Source organism: Xenopus tropicalis, chromosome 1, assembly GCF_000004195.4.
Source record: "Xenopus tropicalis strain Nigerian chromosome 1, UCB_Xtro_10.0, whole genome shotgun sequence".
NCBI classification, from domain to species: Eukaryota; Metazoa; Chordata; class Amphibia; order Anura; family Pipidae; genus Xenopus; species Xenopus tropicalis.
Genome location: NC_030677.2, coordinates 102,623,489 through 102,645,762, shown reverse-complemented (window position 1 = coordinate 102,645,762; position 22,274 = coordinate 102,623,489). Strand labels below are relative to the sequence as shown.

Below are 22,274 nucleotides of genomic sequence, written 5' to 3'. Positions count from 1 at the left end.
GTGCTAGGAATAGGGTATTCTATTACATACTAAAAGTTAATGTAAAGGTAAACCACCCCTTTAAGGCTTCCTAAGGCAGAATTAACACATAAGAAGAGAGAGAGAAAAGGAGAAGTATCTTTTATATATTTTGGTATAAATTCCTGCGTGTGTGTGTATATATATATATATATATATATTATATATATATTTATTATATAAATAGCACAACAAAAATGGTAGAGAACAGGCTCTCCCTTGCAGCTCTTAATGTGAACAAAAGACTTAGATAGATCTCCTTCCATGACATAAGGGCACAATCATACTTCCTGAACAGTAGCCCTTAAAAGAGATGCAGTTGAAATGTTCTGATTGGACTCCTACCAGCAAAAGGACTAGCTCGACTACATCACGTGTGCATCAAAAGCTGCAGCTAAACCACCCTAAAAGATATATACTCATCGCGTGTACATAACTGGGTGAAAACTGATCATAGGCTTCTATAGCGGCACATAGTTTAGTTATTTTTGTCTTTGGGAGGAAGCCCTAGTATTCTAAGACATCATCCATTTTTAAGTGTGGGGACTGTCTTACCCACCCACTGTCTTAAAAATGTTATATTTTTTTGAAATTGGTCAATTGGTTTTATTTTAGTTGCAAACATTAAGATTTTTTCAGTTTCTTACATTTTCTTATTTGAAATTCACTGTATATTAGATCTGATTTATTAAGTATATAAAGTAATCCAGTTATATAAGAGGAGTTCTTTGTCAACTCATTTCCTGCAAACAGCAGAACCACCAGTGTGGTTTTTTTTTTAAACACACTATTAACTATACTGAACATAAATTCATATTATAGCATGTTACCTCAGACCATGTCTGACACCACAGTTTTCCACATAACACACACCAAAGACCTAGAACATGTTTATTTCAATACAGTGAATCAAAATACAACAATTCAAGTGGCAATTTAGTAACTACAAGAACCAGTACCAGAGCAAATAATGAATGCTTCACAGTGTACATTATTCCTGATTGCTTTGCCCTGACTTGTGTTGAGGGCATTTGCTTTTATTCTGCAACCTGAGGTAGCTGCACTGTGAACATATCAATATAAACAAGAATTGATAGATTCCCATTGATGGATTTTAGACTGCTGCTGTGCTGCATACACATAACCACTTTGGTTTACAGTTACTGGCCATTTCCTGTCACTGCACAATAAAATGTAAAAAATAATTTCATTTTAAGTTGTGAACTTCTGTTGCACAGGGAAATATAACTGATAATGCTATAGATTTAAAAGGAGTTTATCAGATGGGCTGATTAAAGATTACTGAACTAGAGACACTTGCTAGGTTTATGGCCATTTTAGGCTATTTTACTAGCTACGGCTATACCTCAGTAGCCCATCATGCTATTTGCTCACTTGGCCTACTTTCTAAATCTAGGGAACACGCTATTGCTGGCACAACATGAGTGCCATGACTGTCAGATAGAGAAGGCCACATAATGGTCTAATTCTCTATACCTGGTTCTGGTATTCCTTTATGGTGTGCCACCAACAGCCTAAGAACAACATGGGCCCCAGGACTTGGCCTGGTATTATTTCTAGTAGTTCCTAAAAGCACTACTTACTTAAGATTTACATGTTCTCTTAAAAAAAAACAAAATCAAAATAAATTATAGATAATTTTATGCTGCATAGAATGATTCTTTAATAATTCACATTAAATTAATTAAAGGCACACAATATGTAATTAAGATCCTTTAAAAAGGATCTATGTGTGATTGCATGTATTTTATGATCACCATGTACTTATGGGTATTTAAATTGGCAGTGTATACAATCAAGTGCAAAGCAAATATCTACTGTAAGTAACTAAATGCTTGCTGCTTCCCACTGCTGTTGCCACACCCATGGCCACTACCTGCCCATCCCTTACCTTAACCGTCTTTGTTGCTCAGTGCACAAAAGCCATTATATACAGTTGCAGCTTCACCAACATTGGGGAACTTTTCCCCAGTTCCTAAACAGAGCCTCTATATAAAACCGACTATGTAACAGATTTAGTCACATGTAAAACAGGTCTGTTTTAGGCCATGGACTGTTGGTACCCACGGCATTGCTGCTTTTGCGTGGGAGTCAGATACAGAATACCTTCAGCCAGCATAAAGTTCTCCTATAAACAAAACCGAGTTTTCTTTCGTAACATGGATGTCCTTATTCCCTTTGTGCCATTTGCTAAAGCGGATTTTCAATTTAACTCCCAGAAAATGTATTCTAGGGAATAAAAAATTTTGCAATCATGGAGGTCCTGTCACATTTCATTGGATGCAGTGCCATTACAACTTATAGCATGATTCTGAATTTCTCATATCTACGCCCTGCCAGCATATGCAATTTCCGCAATTTACTACTATTTAAAGATTCTATGTTCTGTGTTGCACTCATTGGCCTGTCTGTAAGTCTATTTAACCAGTGAGAGGCCTGCAAAAACTCCTGACAAATGGTGCATTCCTAGAGACAAGCGTGAAGTCTATTTTTCAGTTGCCTTGGAAGGAGTAAGCCTAGGCCTGTGTGATGGGTAGAAATGCACAAAGCTGCAGGTCTCGTATCTGGATCCAGAGTTAGTTCACAAGCTGGCATTCTCTAACTGGAAACGTGATTCTCCAGAAATCCCATACTGCTCAAGTGGGTCCTGTGGGAAGAATAAGTTATATGTTAAAGGAGTCATCTGTAGAGACAAATGCCAAAGAGGCAAGTTTGGGAGCCAGTATTTGCTTCCCCCCCCTTTTTTTTTTTTAATTTTTTACCTTCCCTGTCATCTTCAGGATTTCATTGCGATAAAACATTAGGCTTCTCCTCATAAACTCATAGCTAAAATAAAAACATCACCTGATTAAAGATTAAGTTAACATAATATCCTTAGAAAACATTCTTGCAGCAAAAAAAAAAAAAAAATTATATATATTGCTATGGGTTTCTACACTGCACAAATTTAGTCTGTTATTAGATAATTCCATTAGATTAGTGCCAAAAGGCTTCTAAAGTGACACTAACACATTTCTGTAGAAGCCCGGAATGTGACCATATGACTAAGAAGAACCATTATGAAAACCACATTTCAATATTTTATGTGCAACATTTAGGGGCACGTTCATTAAAGTACGATTGAATCCGAATACAAAAAAAAATCGTATAAGTTCTCGTACTTTGCATATTTTTGACAATCGTATTTGTCGCGCCGAGTACGAAAGTTTCGATTTCGTTAAAGCTTCGTTATCGTGACTTTCCTTGGGCCAGGTTGGAGCTGCAGAGTGCCATTGAGCCCTATGGGAGACTTTCCTTGGGCCAGGTTGGAGCTGCAGAGTGCCATTGAGCCCTATGGGAGACTTTCCTTGGGCCGGGTTGGAGCTGCAGAGTGCCATTGAGTCCTATGCAGCTCCAACCTGGCCCAAGGAAAGTCTCCCATAGGACTCAATGGCACTCTGCAGCTCCAACCCGGCCCAAGGAAAGTCTCCCATAGGGCTCAATGGCACTCTGCAGCTCCAACCTGGCCCAAGGAAAGTCTCCCAGAGTGCCATTGAGCCCTATGGGAGACTTTCCTTGAGCCAGGTTGGAGCTGCAGAGTGCCATTGAGCCCTATGGGAGACTTTCCTTGGGCCAGGTTGGAGCTGCAGAGTGCCATTGAGCCCTATGGGAGACTTTCCTTGGGCCAGGTTGGAGCTGCAGAGTGCCATTGAGCCCTATGGGAGACTTTCCTTGGGCCAGGTTGGAGCTGCAGAGTGCCATTGAGCCCTATGGGAGACTTTCCTTGGGCCAGGTTGGAGCTGCAGAGTGCCATTGAGCCCTATGGGAGACTTTCCTTGGGCCAGGTTGGAGCTGCAGAGTGCCATTGAGTCCTATGGGAGGCTTTCAAAAACATGCACAGAAGAATCAAAGTCAGAAAGTTTTCCCCGCCGTTTCTGATCGTTCGGATATGAAAATTGTGACTTTCGATTGATATTATCGTGACGAATACGATTTTTTTCGTAAGCATTTTCATGACATTTTTAATCATCAAAAATGATCATATCTAATCCAAATTTTACCCATTTCGGGATTCGAACTCGTACTTTTATGAATCTGCCCCTTAAAATGTGAGTTATTATAATTGCCCACTTGTTAGGGAGTGCAGCATTTTATCCTGTCACAATATACAAGTTTTAGCTTTTATCTAGAAAGCTTCAAATTATGTGAAGGCCATATCCCACAGAGGCTATTTTAAGCAAATAATGCAAATTTTAAAAAACTATTTCCTTTTTCTATGTAGTAATAAGACAGTATGGAAATTTATACTTGATCCCAACTAAGGATGTAATTAATCCTTATAAAATAATTCTATTGGGTTTATTTAATGCTTAAATTATTTTTTTAGTAGATAGTTATAGAGAGATCCACGGACCCCCGTATATGAGAAAACCCCAAGCATTCTGGATAACAGGTGCCATACCTGTATTTTTGTTATATATTGAAAAGGTCTCAAGTCATTAAAGAAAGGAAGAAACTAATTGCTGAAACAAAGCACATAACTCAGGCAGCAGTATATGTAATATTAAAGATAAAGGGCAAATTAAGCCTACAATGTGCTCGATGTGCTAAACCTGAGGGTATATGTAGGATGCCTGCAATAAACAACTGTAGAAGGCTGTCAGTACGGTATTTGTCAGTACAAATAACACAAAATGTACAGTTAGAACTTCCTACTCTAGGGATATGAAATCTTTATTTTGCTGACAATATGCCTGGTTGATAATATATCCTAGTTACAGTGGTGCAGTATCTAGGACAGTTTATGAACCCTAAAAATGTTCTATATTTTTATATGAATGTGACCTAAATCATCATATGATTTTCAAACAAATGCTGATATGATTATATATGAACATGTATTTATTGAAAAAAAAAAAAAAAAAGCAGCTTGAAAATTAGATGAGGTTTTAGGTCACATTTCTATAAAAAGACAGAAAATTTTAAAGGCTTCAAAACCGCTATACATTTTTGTAATCTACTACATCCTGTGTTATTTAACTGTTTAACAGCCAAAATGCTGCCATAAGTAACCCGCACTGGAGATTCTTACATGTTTTAAGGGGTCCTCCACCCCAAATATTTTTTTTTTTTTTTCTTAATGAAAGAAAATGTCATTCTTATCAACTTTTCCATATTACACATTTTCAATGTTTTTAAAGTTATGTGTAAATGTAATTGCTATTAAAAGCAATATCTCTTTTTCTTATCAGATCTTTTAATCAAATAGTTTGAATACTGTGATGGTCCACAGGAAGCCATGCTGGGGCACACACACGTGCATACTGATTGTGTCCTAGAGCCCGACACGCTCCCTGCATGCTTGCATGTGATGTAAAATCCAGTTTTTTCGTATTAATGTTCAGCTAGGGGCTGTGGCCCTAGGCTCAAATCCAGCCAGGGCAAGGGTGTTGTATGTTTTCCCAATGCTTGAATGTGTTTCCTCCAGGAAGTCTGGTTCCTCCTATGAGTGTGAATGTTATAGGGACCCTAGATTGTAAGCTCTGCTGGTGAACAGTCTTATGTAAAAGATGCAGAATCTCTCTGAAGTGCTTCAGAATATGTCAGCACCATATAAAAGCTAAGAAGAACCCCAAATGCTGTGGCAGTGCTATGTAATATTCATATTTTGCAGTGTGTGGAACAATGCAGATTTATTAAAATTCGCTAAATACAGTTGGCAGCAGGTCTGCCATGTTTTATTCAGATGCGACCTACCTGGCATTGGTTAGAGCTTCTACCCACTCTACACATTGCTCCTGGCTACTGCACTCGAACATGTACTTTTTTTCTGGCTCATCTATAAAGTCTGTCACAAGAAAATAACAGTGTAATTATGTTTCATACAAATAACGTGTTTTCTTCCTGGATTCTGTACTGGATACAAGTACTTTTCCCTGACTTGCATTTAACAGTCAAGACTATGATTTAGACAATAAATTAATACAGATTGTGTCTGTATTTTGTATTACAATGGATAGCTTTAACAAAATGGCAACTTCAATACTGTATATTAATTGTATGTACAGTGGTGTGAAAAACTATTTGCCCCCTTCCTGATTTCTTATTCTTTTGCATGTTTGTCACACAAAATGTTTCTGATCATCAAACACATTTGACTATTAGTCAAAGATAACACAAGTAAACACAAAATGCAGTTTTTAAATGGGGTTTTTTATTATTTAGGGAGACAAAAAATCCAAACCTACATGGCCCTGTGTGAAAAAGTAATTGCCCCCTGAACCTAATAACTAGTTGGGCCACCCTTAGCAGCAATAACTGCAATCAAGCATTTGCGATAACTTGCAACGAGTCTTTTACAGCGCTCTGGAGGAATTTTGGCCCACTCATCTTTGCAGAATTGTTGTAATTCAGCTTTATTTGAGGGTTTTCTAGCATGAACCGCCTTTTTAAGGTCATGCCACAACATCTCAATAGGATTCAGGTCAGGACTTTGACTAGGCCACTCCAAAGTCTTCATTTTGTTTTTCTTCAGCCATTCAGAGGTGGATTTGACGAACAGATGGCCGGACATTCTCCTTCAGGATTTTTTGGTAGACAGTAGAATTCATGGTTCCATCTATCACAGCAAGCCTTCCAGGTCCTGAAGCAGCAAAACAACCCCAGACCATCACACTACCACCACCATATTTTACTGTTGGTATGATGTTCTTTTTCTGAAATGCTGTGTTACTTTTACGCCAGATGTAACGGGACAAGCACCTTCCAAAAAGTTCTGAACTTCTGAACAAAAACTTTTGTCTCGTCGGTCCACAAGGTATTTTCCCAAAAGTCTTGGCAATCATTGAGATGTTTTTAGCAAAATTGAGACGAGCCTTAATGTTCTTTTTGCTTAAAAGTGGTTTGCGCCTTGGAAATCTGCCATGCAGGCCGTTTTTGCCCAGTCTCTTTCTTATGGTGGAGTCGTGAACACTGACCTTAATTGAGGCAAGTGAGGCCTGCAGTTCTTTAGATATTGTCCTGGGGTCTTTTGTGGCCTCTCGGATGAGTTGTCTCTGCGCTCTTGGGGTAATTTTGGTCGGCCGGCCACTCCTGGGAAGGTTCACCACTGTTCCATGTTTTTGCCATTTGTGGATAATGTCTCTCACTGTGGTTCGCTGGAGTCCCAAAGCTTTTGAAATGGCTTTATAACCTTTACCAGACTAATAGATCTCAATTACTTTTGTTTTCATTTGTTCCTGAATTTCTTTGGATCTTGGCATGATGTCTAGCTTTTGAGGTGCTTTTGGTCTACTTCTCTGTGTCAGGTAGCTCCTATTTAAGTGATTTCTTGATTGAAACAGGTGTGGCAGTAATCAGGCCTGGGGGTGACTACAGAAATTGAACTCAGGTGTGATAAACCACAGTTAAGTTATTTTTTAACAAGGGGGGCAATCACTTTTTCACACAGGGCCATGTAGATTTGGAGTTTTTTTTCTCCCTTAATAACGTAAACCTTCATTTAAAAACTGTAGTTAACGGTTTTTGATGAGCAGAAACATTTAAGTGTGACAAACATGCAAAAGAATAAGAAATCAGGAAGGGGGCACATAGTTTTTCACACCACTGTATCTATTGATTCTACCAAGTCCTTAATTTTACACTGCACACATATCATACTAACTCTTAAAGCTCAATATGTAAGCTTTTTAGAATTTAATACAAAGTCAGTCAGTGTCCTGTTGTTCTTGCTTGTGTGGCACTTTCAGGCACAAACATTGGTTTAGGGACCAGGAGATGACCCACAAAAATGCAGGTATTTTTAAGGTAAAGCTTGAGGGTCTAGCTATTTATGCAAGTCGTTGGGTCAAGGTTCTCAATATAAACGCATTTACTCCTTTTTAATCCCCCTCTGTTGGCAACATTATCCATGGTAAGCAGCAGGTGGGATTGGGTAAAGATAGGAGGGTCAATAGGGTAGAAATTGGACCCATGCAGAAGTCTACCTCCAAGAACACCATTTTGCATTAAAGCTTGAGTTCAAATAATTTCAAGCAAAATATACATTTATATAAGCAACAATAAATCATCTTCAGCTGACCACTGCAGTAAAGTGTTTGTATATGGTTCAGATAAATGTAGATGCTGAATTACAAATCACTGATTTCTAACTAGGTGAAGATGATGGTCAAAATACCTGCTATCAGCTTTGAATCATTTCCAACTGACATGATTAAGGGCTGTGGCACATGGGGAGATTAGTTGCCCGTGACAAATCTCCCTTGTCGCAGGCGACTAATCTCCCTGATATGCCATCCCACCGGCAAGAATGTAAATTGCCGGTGGGATGGCATACACGGCGCCGAAATTGCCGAAGTTCCTCTCAAGGCAGGTGGGATGGCATTTCGGGGAGATTAGTAGCGGGCGGAGGGATGCCCATCTGTAATGGCCCTAAGAAAGTGAGAAAAGTTAACCATAGTTCACCAGAGGGGAACTCCCAACTCTCTAAGCACTTATATAGGATTAATAACTATACCCCTAAAAACCTTGAAACTGAAGAGCTTTAAAATCTCCCTCTGAGGGACTGTAGCAAGCATTATTTTCACTCCTTTGAATATACCCCTATGTGCCCACTGCAGTTGGGAAATTGCTGCTATATTTAAATAGCTATGGAAAGAAAGAAACTGTCCAAATTTCATGTCTGCTTAAGTACTTATAGACTCCCCACAGTATAGTACCTGTACAAACAAATTAGTGCACAGTGAAAATGATTTTTGTTTTTATTCTAGTGAACGTTTATAATATGTTGAAAAGAACTGCGCATTCTTACTATATGAAGGCCACATCTGTGTCACAGTAATATGTCAAACTAAATCGGTAGTAATATGGTAACTTTTAAAATATACCACAAAACATCCTGTGTAGTATACAATAAGATTAGGGAAACCTAATCTGATACTCACGTATGGAAAATCCTTTTTCATCCTCCTTTGATACTCTGCAGTGTTCCAGCAGCAAAGCTCCAATGGGCTAAAACACAGAGTAATAGCAGCTGTTAAAAAGTACTGGTGAAGCATACCAGCAAGTGGTGTTAGGTGAGTTTAGGTCTAGCAGTAAAAGATGCAGAAAAAGTTCAATGAAGTTTGAGGAAGTCTCATTAGCTAAAGAAAGTGTTTGTGTCTTTGTAAATAGCATAATGACTGGATAATGTAGATATTAGTGTCAGGGCTTGATGCATAATGGGAAAACTAGTTAATGGAATAAATGATGGGTAATTAGGAAGCTGGAAAAAGATTTGAGGTTAGATATATAGGCAACAACAACAGTAATAGCAGGTGTCGAGGTACAGTCCTGCAATGGGTCAGATACTCGTGGATACACTGCATAAAAGGCGGGTTTCCCTAAAGGTTGCGGGTAGGATTTTTGGATGCAGGCATAGATGCGGGTCAGCCCCTCATGGATTGGGTTACGGGTAAGGCATTTGCGGATCGGGTTAGGTAGCAGGTCCAAGCTGCCTTCCAAGGTTAAAATGCGGGTTTGAGGCAGCTTTCAAAATATTGGTTCTGTGCAGGGCAGGACTCTATTTCAAGGCATTTTCTTATCTATTAATGACTGTACTCCATTAACTAACCACACAGAGAAACAGTGAAGTTGCAAGTAAGTTTCAGAGCGGGGATGTAAAGAGAGGGAATTACATGTAAAGCTAACTATATTTGTTAGATTTACAAGGCAGGGACCTCCTTCCACCTGTGTCTCAACACATGTAACTCAATGTTGTAACTGTGTATATTTATTGTTATATATATGGTCCCTGTCTGTGCTGTTGCTATATTGAAATAATGTGTAGTGCTGAGTATATAAATAGGACTTATAAATAAAGATATTTGTATACACACATTTGGAAACCTCACCAAACATGTATATTTTATATTTGACCAATCTTGCATTAGGAAAAGTTAAGCTGACGCGGCCATTTATATCCCAGACCAAAGGTCTCAAAGCGGGAACATTTGTAGATCTGTTGGGAGGGGCACCTGAATGCACTACACAATGCAGTCTGCTGCCAACATAATTCTTCCACCCTTCCCAATTAATATTTGATCATATATTGATCTGGTAAGTTATAGTTTTAGTTATATACACTGTCCAGTATTCTGGATCTAAATCAAGAGAAAAATCAAATGCTGGCTTATGTGCATGTATAGCTTTACCCCAGTACTGTGTAAAACTTATAATTGAAATTTTAGTTACTGTTTCCTACCTCCTCCTCATCTATGCGGAAATAAAAGAGGAAATTCACAACCAATTTTACCAGGCGCTTCTTCAGTACTGTAGAAAGAAATATAGTTAATTTCTGAAACATATCACATGCCTATTCAGTATTTAGTTTCTATTTAGGGAGTTTAAGAAGGATGGCAACAAGCTCTTATAAAAAACTGATCTAGTACTTTTGGATTTCTTTTTTCCTTTCTGTCTTCTGACTTCATCAAATGACATTATGCTACAGTTACTGATCCTTGCTGTAATTAACTCTTAACATAAAAAAAAAATGAGAATTTGTTAAAGGGGCCGTATACTGCCCTTTTAACGTTAGTTTAATGAATAGTGGTTACACCGTGAATCCCTCTGTATTATAAGATGCTCTTTATTTCAGTCTAACAAACCTTTCAGATGAGGGAATGGAGGAGTTTGTTTATACAAAGAGCTTCTAATTTGTTTTGCTTGTGCTCAGGCAAACAGGAAGTAGAATCTGACTTAACTGTCAATTTTAGATTTTGCCCTGTTTAAAGAAAGAAATAATAATAAAACCCACCATCAGTGCATGTATGGTGGGAGACAAGGCAACCAATATCAGTAACAGCCTTGGATATTGGTCACCTTGTGGATCAGCAGGGCTGAAAATTTTGATCAAGCACATTTGAAGGTGCCAGAACATTGTAATGTTAATCCTGAATCATCACATAGGGGTAAAGAATTCCTTTGTTTTTACCTGCATGTATGACGATTTAGCTCTTAACGTTAGTAAAATGGATGAACATGCTACTATATAAATAAGCTGCTGTGTAGCCATGGGGGCAGTCATTCAAGCTGGAAAAAAGGAGAAAAGGCACAGGTTACATAGCAGATAACTAGTAGATAAGCCCCATATAATGGGGGTTTATCTGTTATCTGCTAAGTAACCTGTGCCTTTTCTCCTTTGAATGGCTGCGCCCATGGCTACACAGCAGCTTACTTATATAAACTATAGTAGTCTTTCTGAGGCAAACACACCAGTTATACCAGTGCAGGGCAACAGTACATTATCTTGTTATTACTTTTATACACTTTCATTTTTTGGTGTTACTGTTCCTTTAACTTTCCCTTATGGAATTTTATGGATGTAAATTACAAGCAAATATCTTCATGTTGCTTTGGCTATATGGCTTAGATTTACTGGGTTGTATCTGTGCTGTTGAGCAAGAGGCTCTGGCCATAGGGACATAGAGGAATCATTTGCCTGTCTCTGCCTATGATTCCATAAGTGAGGGTTAATGCCTCTATTTGGATTTAAGGAAGTGCTACGTGTCTAGCATGAAGCTGAATATCTTATTTCACTGCATGTCAGTAATTGTATGTAACCTGTATATCTGATAAAGCTGCGGAGTAGGTTGGTGCTTTACAAATATGTGCTAATAACAACAACTATATGATAGGCACAGTAAGAATTATGACAGTATTAACTCCTCATACTTTTAGGGTGCTCATTTCTTCATGATTTAGCATAACAGTCTATCAACTAATGTCTCTTTATTTGCACAGCTTCCGTCTTTAAAAATCTGCCATATTTATCTGACAGCTAATTGCTACAGGGCAAGGTACACAGTTGCTTTAACTTGCTCCACAATTTGTTATTGCGCCAACTCTTGTTACAGAAATGATACATTCTTCCACGTTGAAGTTTACAATGTTAAGTGGCAAGGGCTGCACGATGGAATCACTCACCGCTCCCCTTCTTCGGGCCTCTCATACTCAGCTCTGCCGCTTTCTCTGCTCTCTGCCTAGAGAGGGACAGCAGCTCCTTCTCATTGTAGCGCATCTTCAGCCAACTGCATTGCCCGGGACTCGCCGCGGGCGGAAGAAAGGCTGCGGAACAGCCGGGGACTACACAAAAGAAGCAAGCGGAGTCAAACTCACTAGGGGACAGTTCAAACCTTTAAACTAATATTCATGTGCAATTATAGACTCCACATTATACACAAACTCGCAATAAGGCTGATAGCTGTCTAGCACCAGGAATGAACAACTCTGTTTATCTTAATAAAGTTATACACACCGTTGGCGTCACTTCCGGTATTTTCTGCACACTTCCGTCCTCTCTCGCTCGTCGTACGGCTCTTTGCCTCTTACTTCCGGTTTAGAATCCGGAGTGGGGGAACGTCGAGTTTGAGGTGCAAGAGGTAAGGCGCTATGGGAGATGGGGGATATTGTACAAAGAAACATAAACGTTATGTTCCTTATCTAGCAAATATAAACTTCCTTGCTTATGGAAATGGTCTGTGGGTGTCTCCATTTAAAGGCAAGCTGTGCACGTTGGAGTGCTTCTTGCCGCTTAGATTTGTATGTATCTCGGTTGTTTATTTAAAAATGTATGTACTGTTTCTTACCCTTTTTTTTTTAAAAAGACTGTTTCCCTTCCAAATAAAAAAAGCACATTGAGTTTTAACAAATATCCAGTGAAAGTTAGGATACTGCAGTTATCCAGGGTCTGTGTTTCATTTAGACTGGAGGCAATGGAGCAGTGCAGAGTTTGTATGCTGATTTGAATCGTCAATGCATTATACCTCCTAAACCACTGTGCATCCCAAAGGGAGTCCATAAATGGGACTGGGAATTATATCTAGGCGTTAGGGGTCATGGGTTTCAAATGCAGATTGTTACTATGTGGGCAGTGCCCTCCTCAATGTTTGGGACAAAGGCACATTTTTCTTTGATTTACCCCTCTGCCCTTAAGTTTAACATTTGAAATCAAACAATTCAGATGTGATTAAAGTGCACATTCCAGACTTTCATTTAAAGTTATTTGCATACATTTCAGTTTCATCATGAAAAAATGACTTTTTATACAGGGTGCCATAATGTTTGGGACAATTGGCTTCACAGGTGTTTGTGATTACTCAGGTGTGTTGCATTGCTTAAGGCTGATGCCACACCAGGCGTAGGGCGGCAAGAATTCAGCCCTACGCCTGCTACTTGTGCCTGCACCCGAGCGTATCCCATTCATTCGGGTGCAGGCACAAGTAGCAGGCATAGGGCTGAATTTTCGGCAAGCGTTTTTCCGCTTGCCGAAAAAATCAGCCCTACGCCTGGTGTGGCATCAGCCTTATAAGTGCAGGTATACAATATAATGCGTAGGCTTATGACTATGAAGATTTTCATTCATCCAGGTCATGGTATATCTAGTATAAATAAATCTAAAGCAACTGGACTTGTTAAGTAATCATTGAAGACGTTTCACTACTCATGATGAACACCAAATCCTCATTCAGTGTGTTACATAAAAAAAAAGAAGATTCGCCAATATAATGAATGAAGGCTACTCACAAGCTTCTGAAGAATCACAAAGCATATAATCATTTAAGTTGGTAATTCAGTCCAGATCTGCAGCTCTACTGCAGGAGCAAAAATTAATAGCAGCAAGCCGTATACTGCACATTTGCATTGGTTAGAGTGGATTGGGGCATTATTTTAATAGCTGTTTATACTAGTTCATGATGTCTGTTTAGCTTCAAAGCCTCAGTACAATTGGACTGGACAGTGGAAACTCTGGTGTGGCAATTTATACTTCACTGTCTGGCAGTCTGAAAAACTATTGTGGTTTTTGTGGATGCCAGTGAAACACTTGAGTGGGGATATTTTGTTATGGTTTGGCTTGTTTACCTTGTTATATATAAAAAGCAAAATCTAAGGCTACTGCGCACAATAACATTGTGCTTACTACTTTGTAGCAACAGTTTTGGGAATGCTCTTGTCTGTTTCAGCACAGTGCTGTCCCTATTCACAAATTAAAGTCGATACATAATGGGTTTGCTTACCTGTAAGTGAAAAAGCTTACTTACCTGAATAACCTTCCTAAACAACCACATAATCTCAACTCAAATAGCCATTTGTTGGATGAATTTGAACACCGATTGGGAGCCAACACCAATGCCCAACCTCACTAAATCTCTTGGGCTGCATGGAAGCAAATCCCACAAACAATGTTTCAATATCTAGTGGCAAGACATCTCAGAAGAGTAGAGGATATTTAAGCAGTAAAGAGTGGACCTCATATTAATACCCTTGGATTGAGATGGCAGGAGTTTAAAACCTTCCTGCCTGTATGAAATCTACCACTTTGGGGTCATGGTACTTGCAGTGTTTTGAATGCTGCTGCTAGTAGCAGTAAGCAAAACTCCTCTATTCAAATCCTTTAAAGGAGACACATTGGATAAATGGGAAAAACCCTAATTTTGTAGGCAACTATGAATAATATATGGTACTGGTTTCACTTTGGGCTAAAAATGAATCCTATCTAAAAATGGTCCTTTTATTGGACCTCCCTATAGATCCTATCCATTCTCTGTCCGTGTTTCAAATGAAGGGTGGGCGTGTCCATAATGGTCCCTGCTAGAAGCACAGCAGGAGGGGGATAGCCAATCACAGCCTTGCACTCACACAAGCAAAGACAGGCTTCAGTTCCCAATCAGATCAGCCTAACTGCTGATTAGTTCCTATCCTACAATGCAGTGTACTGAGAGCCGCCAGCTCCCCTGCACATAAAGAGAATTCAGCCAGCAGGAAGTGGAGCAGATGGGCGGGACTAGTGGGGTTGTGGTGGAACACAACTTTTTTTAAGCACAATCCTTCTATATCTAGAGGAGTATAATTCACTGGTATATTCTTATTTTATATATATGATATCTCTCCTTTAACATTGAGTTAAATGGAATGTAGCACAGGATGCTTAGCGTCTTGTACTTATGCTAAAAAATGTTTGCATGCCCATTTTTGACCACTGCTACAATTAAGGCTGATGCCAGACGTGGCGTAGGGCTGATATTTTCGGCAAGCGGAAAAACGCTTGGCGAAAATACAAACGCGAGACTTTGCATTCTCTCACGTTTTCATGCGTATATCGGCTACATGTGCCTGCACCCGAGCGTATTCCATTCATTCGGGTGCAGGCACAAGTAGCAGGCGTAGGGCTGTATTTTCGCCACGCCATTTTCCGCTTGCCGAAAATATCAGCCCTACGCTACGTCTGACATCAGCCTTAAGGTTATGAAAACATCATAGCCCTTGCTTTGAAACATTTGCTTCAGTGGGTAACTTAAGTTTGAATTTCTCGTCAGGTGTTTGATCTTGCTTGTATCCTCGACAATCCCCAACCATGGATTTCCAACACAGAGCCGGAGGAAAGACCGGCAGCGGAGGGGTGGCTTCTGCATCTGAAAGTAACAGAGACAGAAGGGAGCGACTCAGACAACTTGCTTTGGAAACTATTGACATTAATAAGGTACTATAAATATTTAAGAGGGACCTAGGGTTGCATTAATAACAATTATTTAATTTAAAATATATATATATTTTTTTTATAGGATCCATACTTTATGAAAAACCACCTTGGCTCTTACGAATGCAAGCTTTGCCTCACCCTACATAATAATGAGGTAAGTTGAAGGAGAAAGATTGCAAGCACTCATTTTGACTTTAAAAATAGTTTTTATAAAAAAATGTGTTAGTACCACACTTTGGCCAAAATATATAACCTCACTGGTCATGTCAAGGCCCGTCATTGTATGTGAGTTGTACACTGTCTATTAGTATTCTAAGTCTGTAGTGCATTTAAAATCAAGTCCCCTGTGATGGCCATGACAAGTAAAGTTCCATGTAAAAATGGCTCATTTGATTAGTATTATAGCATATACAGGTCCTTTTCAAAAAATTAGCATATTGTGATAAAGTTCATTATTTTCTGTAATGTACTGATAAACATTAGACTTTCATATATTTTAGATTCATTACACACAACTGAAGTAGTTCAAGCCTTTTCTTGTTTTAATATTGATGATTGTGGCATACAGCTCATGAAAACCCAAAATTCCTATCTCAAAAAATTAGCATATTTCATCCGCCCAATAAAAGAAAAGTGTTTTTAATACAAAAAAAGTCAACCTTCAAATAATTATGTTCAGTTATGCACTCAATACTTGGTCGGGAATCCTTTTGCAGAAATGACTGCTTCAATGCGGCGTGGCATGGAGGCAATCAGCCTGTGGCACTGCTCAGGTGTTATGGAGGCCCAGGATGCTTCAATAGCGGCCTTAAGCTCATCCAGAATGTTGGGTCTTGTGTCTCTCAACTTTCTCTTCACAATATCCCACAGATTCTCTATGGGGTTCAGGTCAGGAGAGTTGGCAGGCCAATTGAGCACAGTAATACCATGGGCAGTAAACCATTTACCAGTGGTTTTGGCACTGTGAGCAGGTGCCAGGTCGTGCTGAAAAATGAAATCTTCATCTCCATAAAGCTTTTCAGCAGATGGAAGCATGAAGTGCTCCAAAATCTCCTGATAGCTAGCTGCATTGACCCTGCCCTTGATAAAACACAGTGGACCAACACCAGCAGCTGACATGGCACCCCAGACCATCACTGACTGTGGGTACTTGACACTGGACTTCAGGCATTTTGGCATTTCCCTCTCCCCAGTCTTCCTCCAGACTCTGGCTCCTTGATTTCCGAATGACATACTTTGGACCACTGAGCAACAGTCCAGTGCTGCTTCTCTGTAGCCCAGGTCAGGCGCTTCTGCCGCTGTTTCTGGTTCAAAAGTGGCTTGACCTGGGGAATGCGGCACCTGTAGCCCATTTCCTGCACGCGCCTGTACACGGTGGCTCTGGATGTTTCTACTCCAGACTCAGTCCACTGCTTCCGCAGGTCCCCCAAGGTCAGGAATCGGTCCTTCTCCACAATCTTCCTCAGGGCCCAGTCACCTCTTCTCATTGTGCAGCGTTTTCTGCCACACTTTTTCCTTCCCACAGACTTCCCACTGAGGTGCCTTGATACAGCACTCTGGGAACAGCCTATTCGTTCAGAAATTTCTTTCTGTGTCTTACCCTCTTGCTTGAGGGTGTCAATGATGGCCTTCTGGGCAGCAGTCAGGTCGGCAGTCTTACCCATGATTGCGGTTTTGAGTAATGAACCAGGCTGGGAGTTTCTAAAAGCCTCAGGAATCTTTTGCAGGTTTTTAGAGTTAATTTGTTGATTCAGATGATTAAGTTAATAGCTCGTTTAGAGAACCTTTTCATGATATGCTAATTTTTTGAGATAGGAATTTTGGGTTTTCATGAGCTGTATGCCACAATCATCAATATTAAAACAAGAAAAGGCTTGAACTACTTCAGTTGTGTGTAATGAATCTAAAATATATGAAAGTCTAATGTTTATCAGTACATTACAGAAAATAATGAACTTTATCACAATATGCTAATTTTTTGAAAAGGACCTGTAGATGCTGAGTTGTTTCATTAATACCTGTCATTGCCCCAGCCCTTCCAAACATCAGTTAATATGAGGACGCACTCATAATCATCCACCGTGTAGATAATGTGCAAATAAAAAGTAGTTTATTTACAAAAACAGCATGCAAATAGCCTTGTGCATTTCATGCCTAAGTGGGCACATAAACAAGGGCCATGATGGAAATGGTTGGTATTAATGTAAGTGTTTGTGAGAAGGATCTGTGCCTTTTGAATTGAAAATATATTGGCAATGCAAAGACTTTGAGCTAATAACTCAAACTAAGTAGTAATACATCTAGTAAATGTTTATGAGTAAAGTTGGGGATATTAAAATTGCAAATGTATAAATCACTTTGACATTATGCAGCTACTGGGAATTTCCAAAATAGCTGGGGCTAAAAATGCAAAGCAGTGGTATGTTGTGTTGCAAAAGTTCAATAGAATGAGCTGGCAGGTGCGTTTAGACACTAATGGGATTATGTAATAAAAAGCACTGAGTTTGCCCAGGTGCTGTGACCTATAGCAACCAATTAGCAGGTTGCATTTACTGGTCACCTGTTTAAAAGAAAAAATCTTATTGGTTTAAAAGGCATAAAGGTCATTTTCTTATCGCATAATTTTATTTTTTTTATTGTGACATGCTCACTCATTTTGACTCTCTTAGATGCTATTAAGGGGTATTCAAGAGTTACACAAATGCATAGTATAACCCACTTTCAAGTACATATGCAACTAACTGAAAGGATATGTATTTACTCAAAAATGCCACTTGCTTCTCCATTCATTGTTGGTATCTTCTCTTTCTGTAGGGGAGTTATCTGGCTCATACACAAGGAAAAAAGCATCAGACAAATTTGTAAGTTAAATGTGCTGATTTTATGCATTAAAAAACACAGCAATGTCAAGTCAAAGTTTCCATTATTTATCTAAAGAATGTAAACATAGCCACCCCCAAACTGTACTTCAGTTGAACGTTGTGGTGGGAATTCCTTCCTAAACCCAAACTTGACAGATAATTGTAGGAAAGGAAACCACCCAACCCATTTTTAATTCCAACCAAAACCAGTCCTCCATGCATCTTGTCAGGGTTTGTGCACAACATCTACAGTTATTAACCGCTTGCTGCAGGTAGATCATAAAAGGTATGGTGTTTGCAGTCAAGGGAGTAACTGCCAGAGCCATAGGTTTTAATGTTCTGGCTTTCTCCATTCTCTTAACCTCTCAGATCGAGAGGTGTGGCAGAGGAATGGTTAATTCTCCTTAATTTTAAACATTTTAAGTTGTGTCAAATTGCTGTACTGATTTCTCTGGCACTGTCTTATTAAAGATCATTTTGTGAACAGTTGCAGACATTCTTACTTTTTTTTTTCCTTTTGATCAGAGCTCGCCGAGCGGCCAAAGAAGCAAAGGAAGCACCAGCACAACCTGCCCCAGAAAAAGTAAAGGTAGAAGTGAAGAAATTTGTCAAAATTGGTCGACCTGGATACAAGGGTGAGATTAAGTGTTGTGTCAATATGTCTTTTATATGAATGCAGTGGTTTATAACCCTGATTCCAACATAATAATCTTTTTTGGTATCCTCAGTCACATGTGGATTACCCTTACATTTAATAGCCTATCTTTTTGTTTGAAGACTGGTTATGCTAACATTTGGCTTAATCATCTGCTTGCAACAGTCCTCTGCACCCATCAGTGCAGGTATATCACTAGGTGCTTTCAGATGGATGTCAGAATTATGCAGTCACACTTTCATCTACCTTTTGTTGCTGCTGTTAGAATGTTTTAAACATTTAGAAGTCCTGTTAGCAAATGTTTCCAGCATTAGTGATGTTTTTTGCACTGATATTGATTTGGCCACTCAGCATTGCAGCTGTTTCTGCCCTGTATCTTGAATGTGAAAGAGTAAATGATATTATTTCACTGACTGATAATAAAGCCATACATTTATTTATTTTCTAGTGACTAAGCAGAGAGATCCAGAAATGGCCCAGCAGTCTTTGTTGTTTCAGGTAATAATGTGATTTACTGATATGCCATCTCTCTTAGACTCTATTTTAAACAAATAATTTAGATTTTTAAAAACAAAGTCCCTTTTTCTGTAATAATAAAACAGTACCTTGTACTTGATGCCAACTAATATAATTGTTACTTATTGGAGACAAAACAATTGTATTTGGTTGATTTAAAGAAAACCCTGGGTCGCAAGCAATCTGGATAAGAGGTTCCATACCTGTATTACAAAAAATTCTATATTACTGATGACAACAAGTATTGTCATAAATGTTACCCCTAAAACAATAACCAATATGTCAATGATGCTCCAGATGCTATAGGGGTGCCCATGCTGTAATGATGCTTCAGCCCTGTCTTTCTTTCTCTGCAGATTGACTATCCTGAGATAGCTGAAGGTATCATGCCCCGACACCGCTTTATGTCTGCATACGAACAGAGGATTGAGCCCCCAGACAGACGATGGCAGTACCTGCTGATGGCTGCAGAGCCCTATGAAACTATTGCTTTTAAGGTAGGATAAGCTATAGAGCAAGCCTTTCTCTAGCATTTGAAACCATAACTTTGAAAAACTCGCACATACAAAACCCTTCTCACCTTATAACACAATTATATATTCTTCAAATACGATTCAGTAGGCGTACCAAACACCCACCATTTCTGCAAAATGACATATTTTTAGTACAGCCTGCACTAACCTACTGAAAATTGACAAGAATTATTTTATCCATGTATCCAATTGTGGAATTTCTACAGCACTTTTTCTTTTATCCAACAGGTCCCAAGTCGAGAAATAGACAAAGTGGAGGGAAAGTTTTGGACACATTGGAACAGAGAGACAAAACAGGTAATATAAAATACATCTTGTGCAAAAGGGGGATCCCTCACGTATGTACCCTAGTAGTCTTAATTACATGTGTTCATTTTGTGCACATTTTGCATATTTCCTCCAAGACAAGATAATTGCCTGACGTGTGATTGTGTACGCAGTGCCCAGGTGATCACTATAAAAGTCTATGGAAGGGCAGTTACAAGCTGCCCACCAAGCTGCAAATTATACAGGGGTGGGTGGCAAAACACCTACAGTCCTGCAGTATGCCATAGGGATAGTTAATTTAATAGTTTTGCCTACCCTTTTTTCTTTAAATGCCAAACAGGCTGAGGTTTAACATTGTGTGTATAAATATTCTTTTTTTATATTATTTAAATAAATGTATAGTAAAAAGCCATAAAGGAACAATAAATAACCCCCCAGTCCTGTCTTTAAGGTAATAATGCATAAATATCAGACAAATACACAATCACCATTAAACAACATTGTAGTAGGTTAGTAGTAACTGCAACAAAGGCAGTATATTCTTTGTTTATTATTACATACAGCCACCGGGTATAACCAGTTACCACAGGCATAGGCACTAAATGGAGAAAATTGCAGCATAATGTATTTAAGCCTAAATGTAAAAAAAAAAAAAGCCAAATATAGGACTTCCCAGATATAAACTGTATAAAGTAAAACACTAAATAACTATTTGAATGTGATGTACCCCTTATTGAAATGGATTACATCACCACTCCATTTTTAAATAACAAATATCCCCACTGTAAAAAATCCTCAGTCATAGTGCCAAATATCAGATCATCATAGTGTAAGGCTAAGGTTATATCCACACGAAAAAATGTTGCCGGAAACCGTTTGGTAACACTCTAGTTTTTCTACACATTTCTGAATACTTCTGGATTACCTTGTAAAGGCTTGGAGCTACAGTATGTGACCTTTTCAACACTTTTTCCTTTGCCCTCTCTTTCAGTTTTTCCTACAGTTCCACTTTAAGATGGAGAAGCCTCCACAAGCACCCACTTTGCCTCCAGCACCACCTGGTGTTAAAAGACCTGTTCCTCCAGCCATCAATGGGATACAAGCACGTCCTCCAATGCCTGAGAATATGCCGCCTCCTCCTCCAGGAGGACTGCCTATGCCCCCAATGCCACCTGGGACACCTGCACCTCCTGTACCGCCACCACAGCTTCCACCTGCCCCAGTTGTTCCTCCTCCTGGGGTGCACCCTCCTGTGCCCCCACCTTCTCTTCCTCCTCCTGGCGTACCACCACCTGGTGTACCACCACCTCCTAATCCTGCTGTGCCTCCACCTGGTGTTCCACCTCCAGGCATTCCTCCTCCAGGCATTCCTCCTCCTGGTGTACCCCCACCACCTGCCCCAGGAGTGCCTCCGCCCCCTGCACCTGGTGTGCCACTCCCTCCAACGCCAGGGGTTCCACCTCCTCCTGCCCCAGGGGTACCTCCTCCACCAGCGCCAGGTGTACCACCTCCAGCACCTGGTGTTCTCCCACCTGGCCCTATGCCTCCAATGATGAGGCCACCTTTACCTAGCGATGGACCAACAAATATTCCTCCACCCCCTCCCACCAACTGATGTATTTCTTTTTCAAAGATAAGCATATTTTTCCCAGTTTTTTTTATTTGTGGTATGTTTTAAATCATTAAAAAAAAATCCCACCTTTGAAATAATATAATGTGGTTTCTCATTTTGTGTGTATGTAGTAGAGTTAGTTACAGGAAGCAAAGCTATAATAACAAAGATTTGCATGGTCAATTGAAACAAAACATATTTGCATTGTTTTGCATTCTGTGCAAATGGATTGAGGCCTGCAATATCCTACTGGGAATTCCTGATTTAATATGTACTACAGAGTGGTGCATTGGTTATT

The 22,274-nt window shown here is 39.5% G+C and overlaps 2 protein-coding genes across 4 annotated transcripts; one reads left to right on the top strand and one right to left on the bottom strand.

Annotated features, from left to right (window-relative positions):
* Positions 1–895: 895 nt before the first annotated feature.
* plekhj1 (pleckstrin homology domain containing J1) lies at positions 896–12,259 on the bottom strand. Of its 2 annotated transcripts, NM_203835.1 has the most exons (6): positions 11,980–12,259; positions 10,259–10,326; positions 8,961–9,027; positions 5,776–5,866; positions 2,802–2,865; positions 896–2,686 (listed from the first exon to the last, which is right to left on the bottom strand). In NM_203835.1, the coding sequence occupies exons 1-6, from the start codon at positions 12,071–12,073 to the stop codon at positions 2,621–2,623; spliced, it is 450 nt and encodes a 149-aa protein (NP_989166.1). In that variant the 5' UTR covers positions 12,074–12,259; the 3' UTR covers positions 896–2,620. The 2 variants fall into 2 exon arrangements, with proteins under 2 accessions (NP_989166.1, XP_012813763.2); XM_012958309.3 differs by lacking the exon at positions 2,802–2,865 and having other exon boundaries at positions 11,980–12,095.
* Positions 12,139–22,076, top strand: sf3a2 (splicing factor 3a subunit 2). 2 transcript variants are annotated; one of them, XM_012958846.2, is made up of 9 exons: positions 12,139–12,434; positions 15,369–15,532; positions 15,615–15,686; positions 18,347–18,393; positions 18,919–19,028; positions 19,497–19,546; positions 19,921–20,061; positions 20,326–20,394; positions 21,356–22,076. In XM_012958846.2, the coding sequence occupies exons 2-9, from the start codon at positions 15,407–15,409 to the stop codon at positions 21,977–21,979; spliced, it is 1,239 nt and encodes a 412-aa protein (XP_012814300.2). In that variant the 5' UTR covers positions 12,139–12,434; positions 15,369–15,406; the 3' UTR covers positions 21,980–22,076. The 2 variants fall into 2 exon arrangements, with proteins under 2 accessions (XP_012814300.2, NP_001004782.1); NM_001004782.1 differs by lacking the exon at positions 12,139–12,434 and having other exon boundaries at positions 15,380–15,532; positions 21,356–22,074.
* Positions 22,077–22,274: the final 198 nt, after the last annotated feature.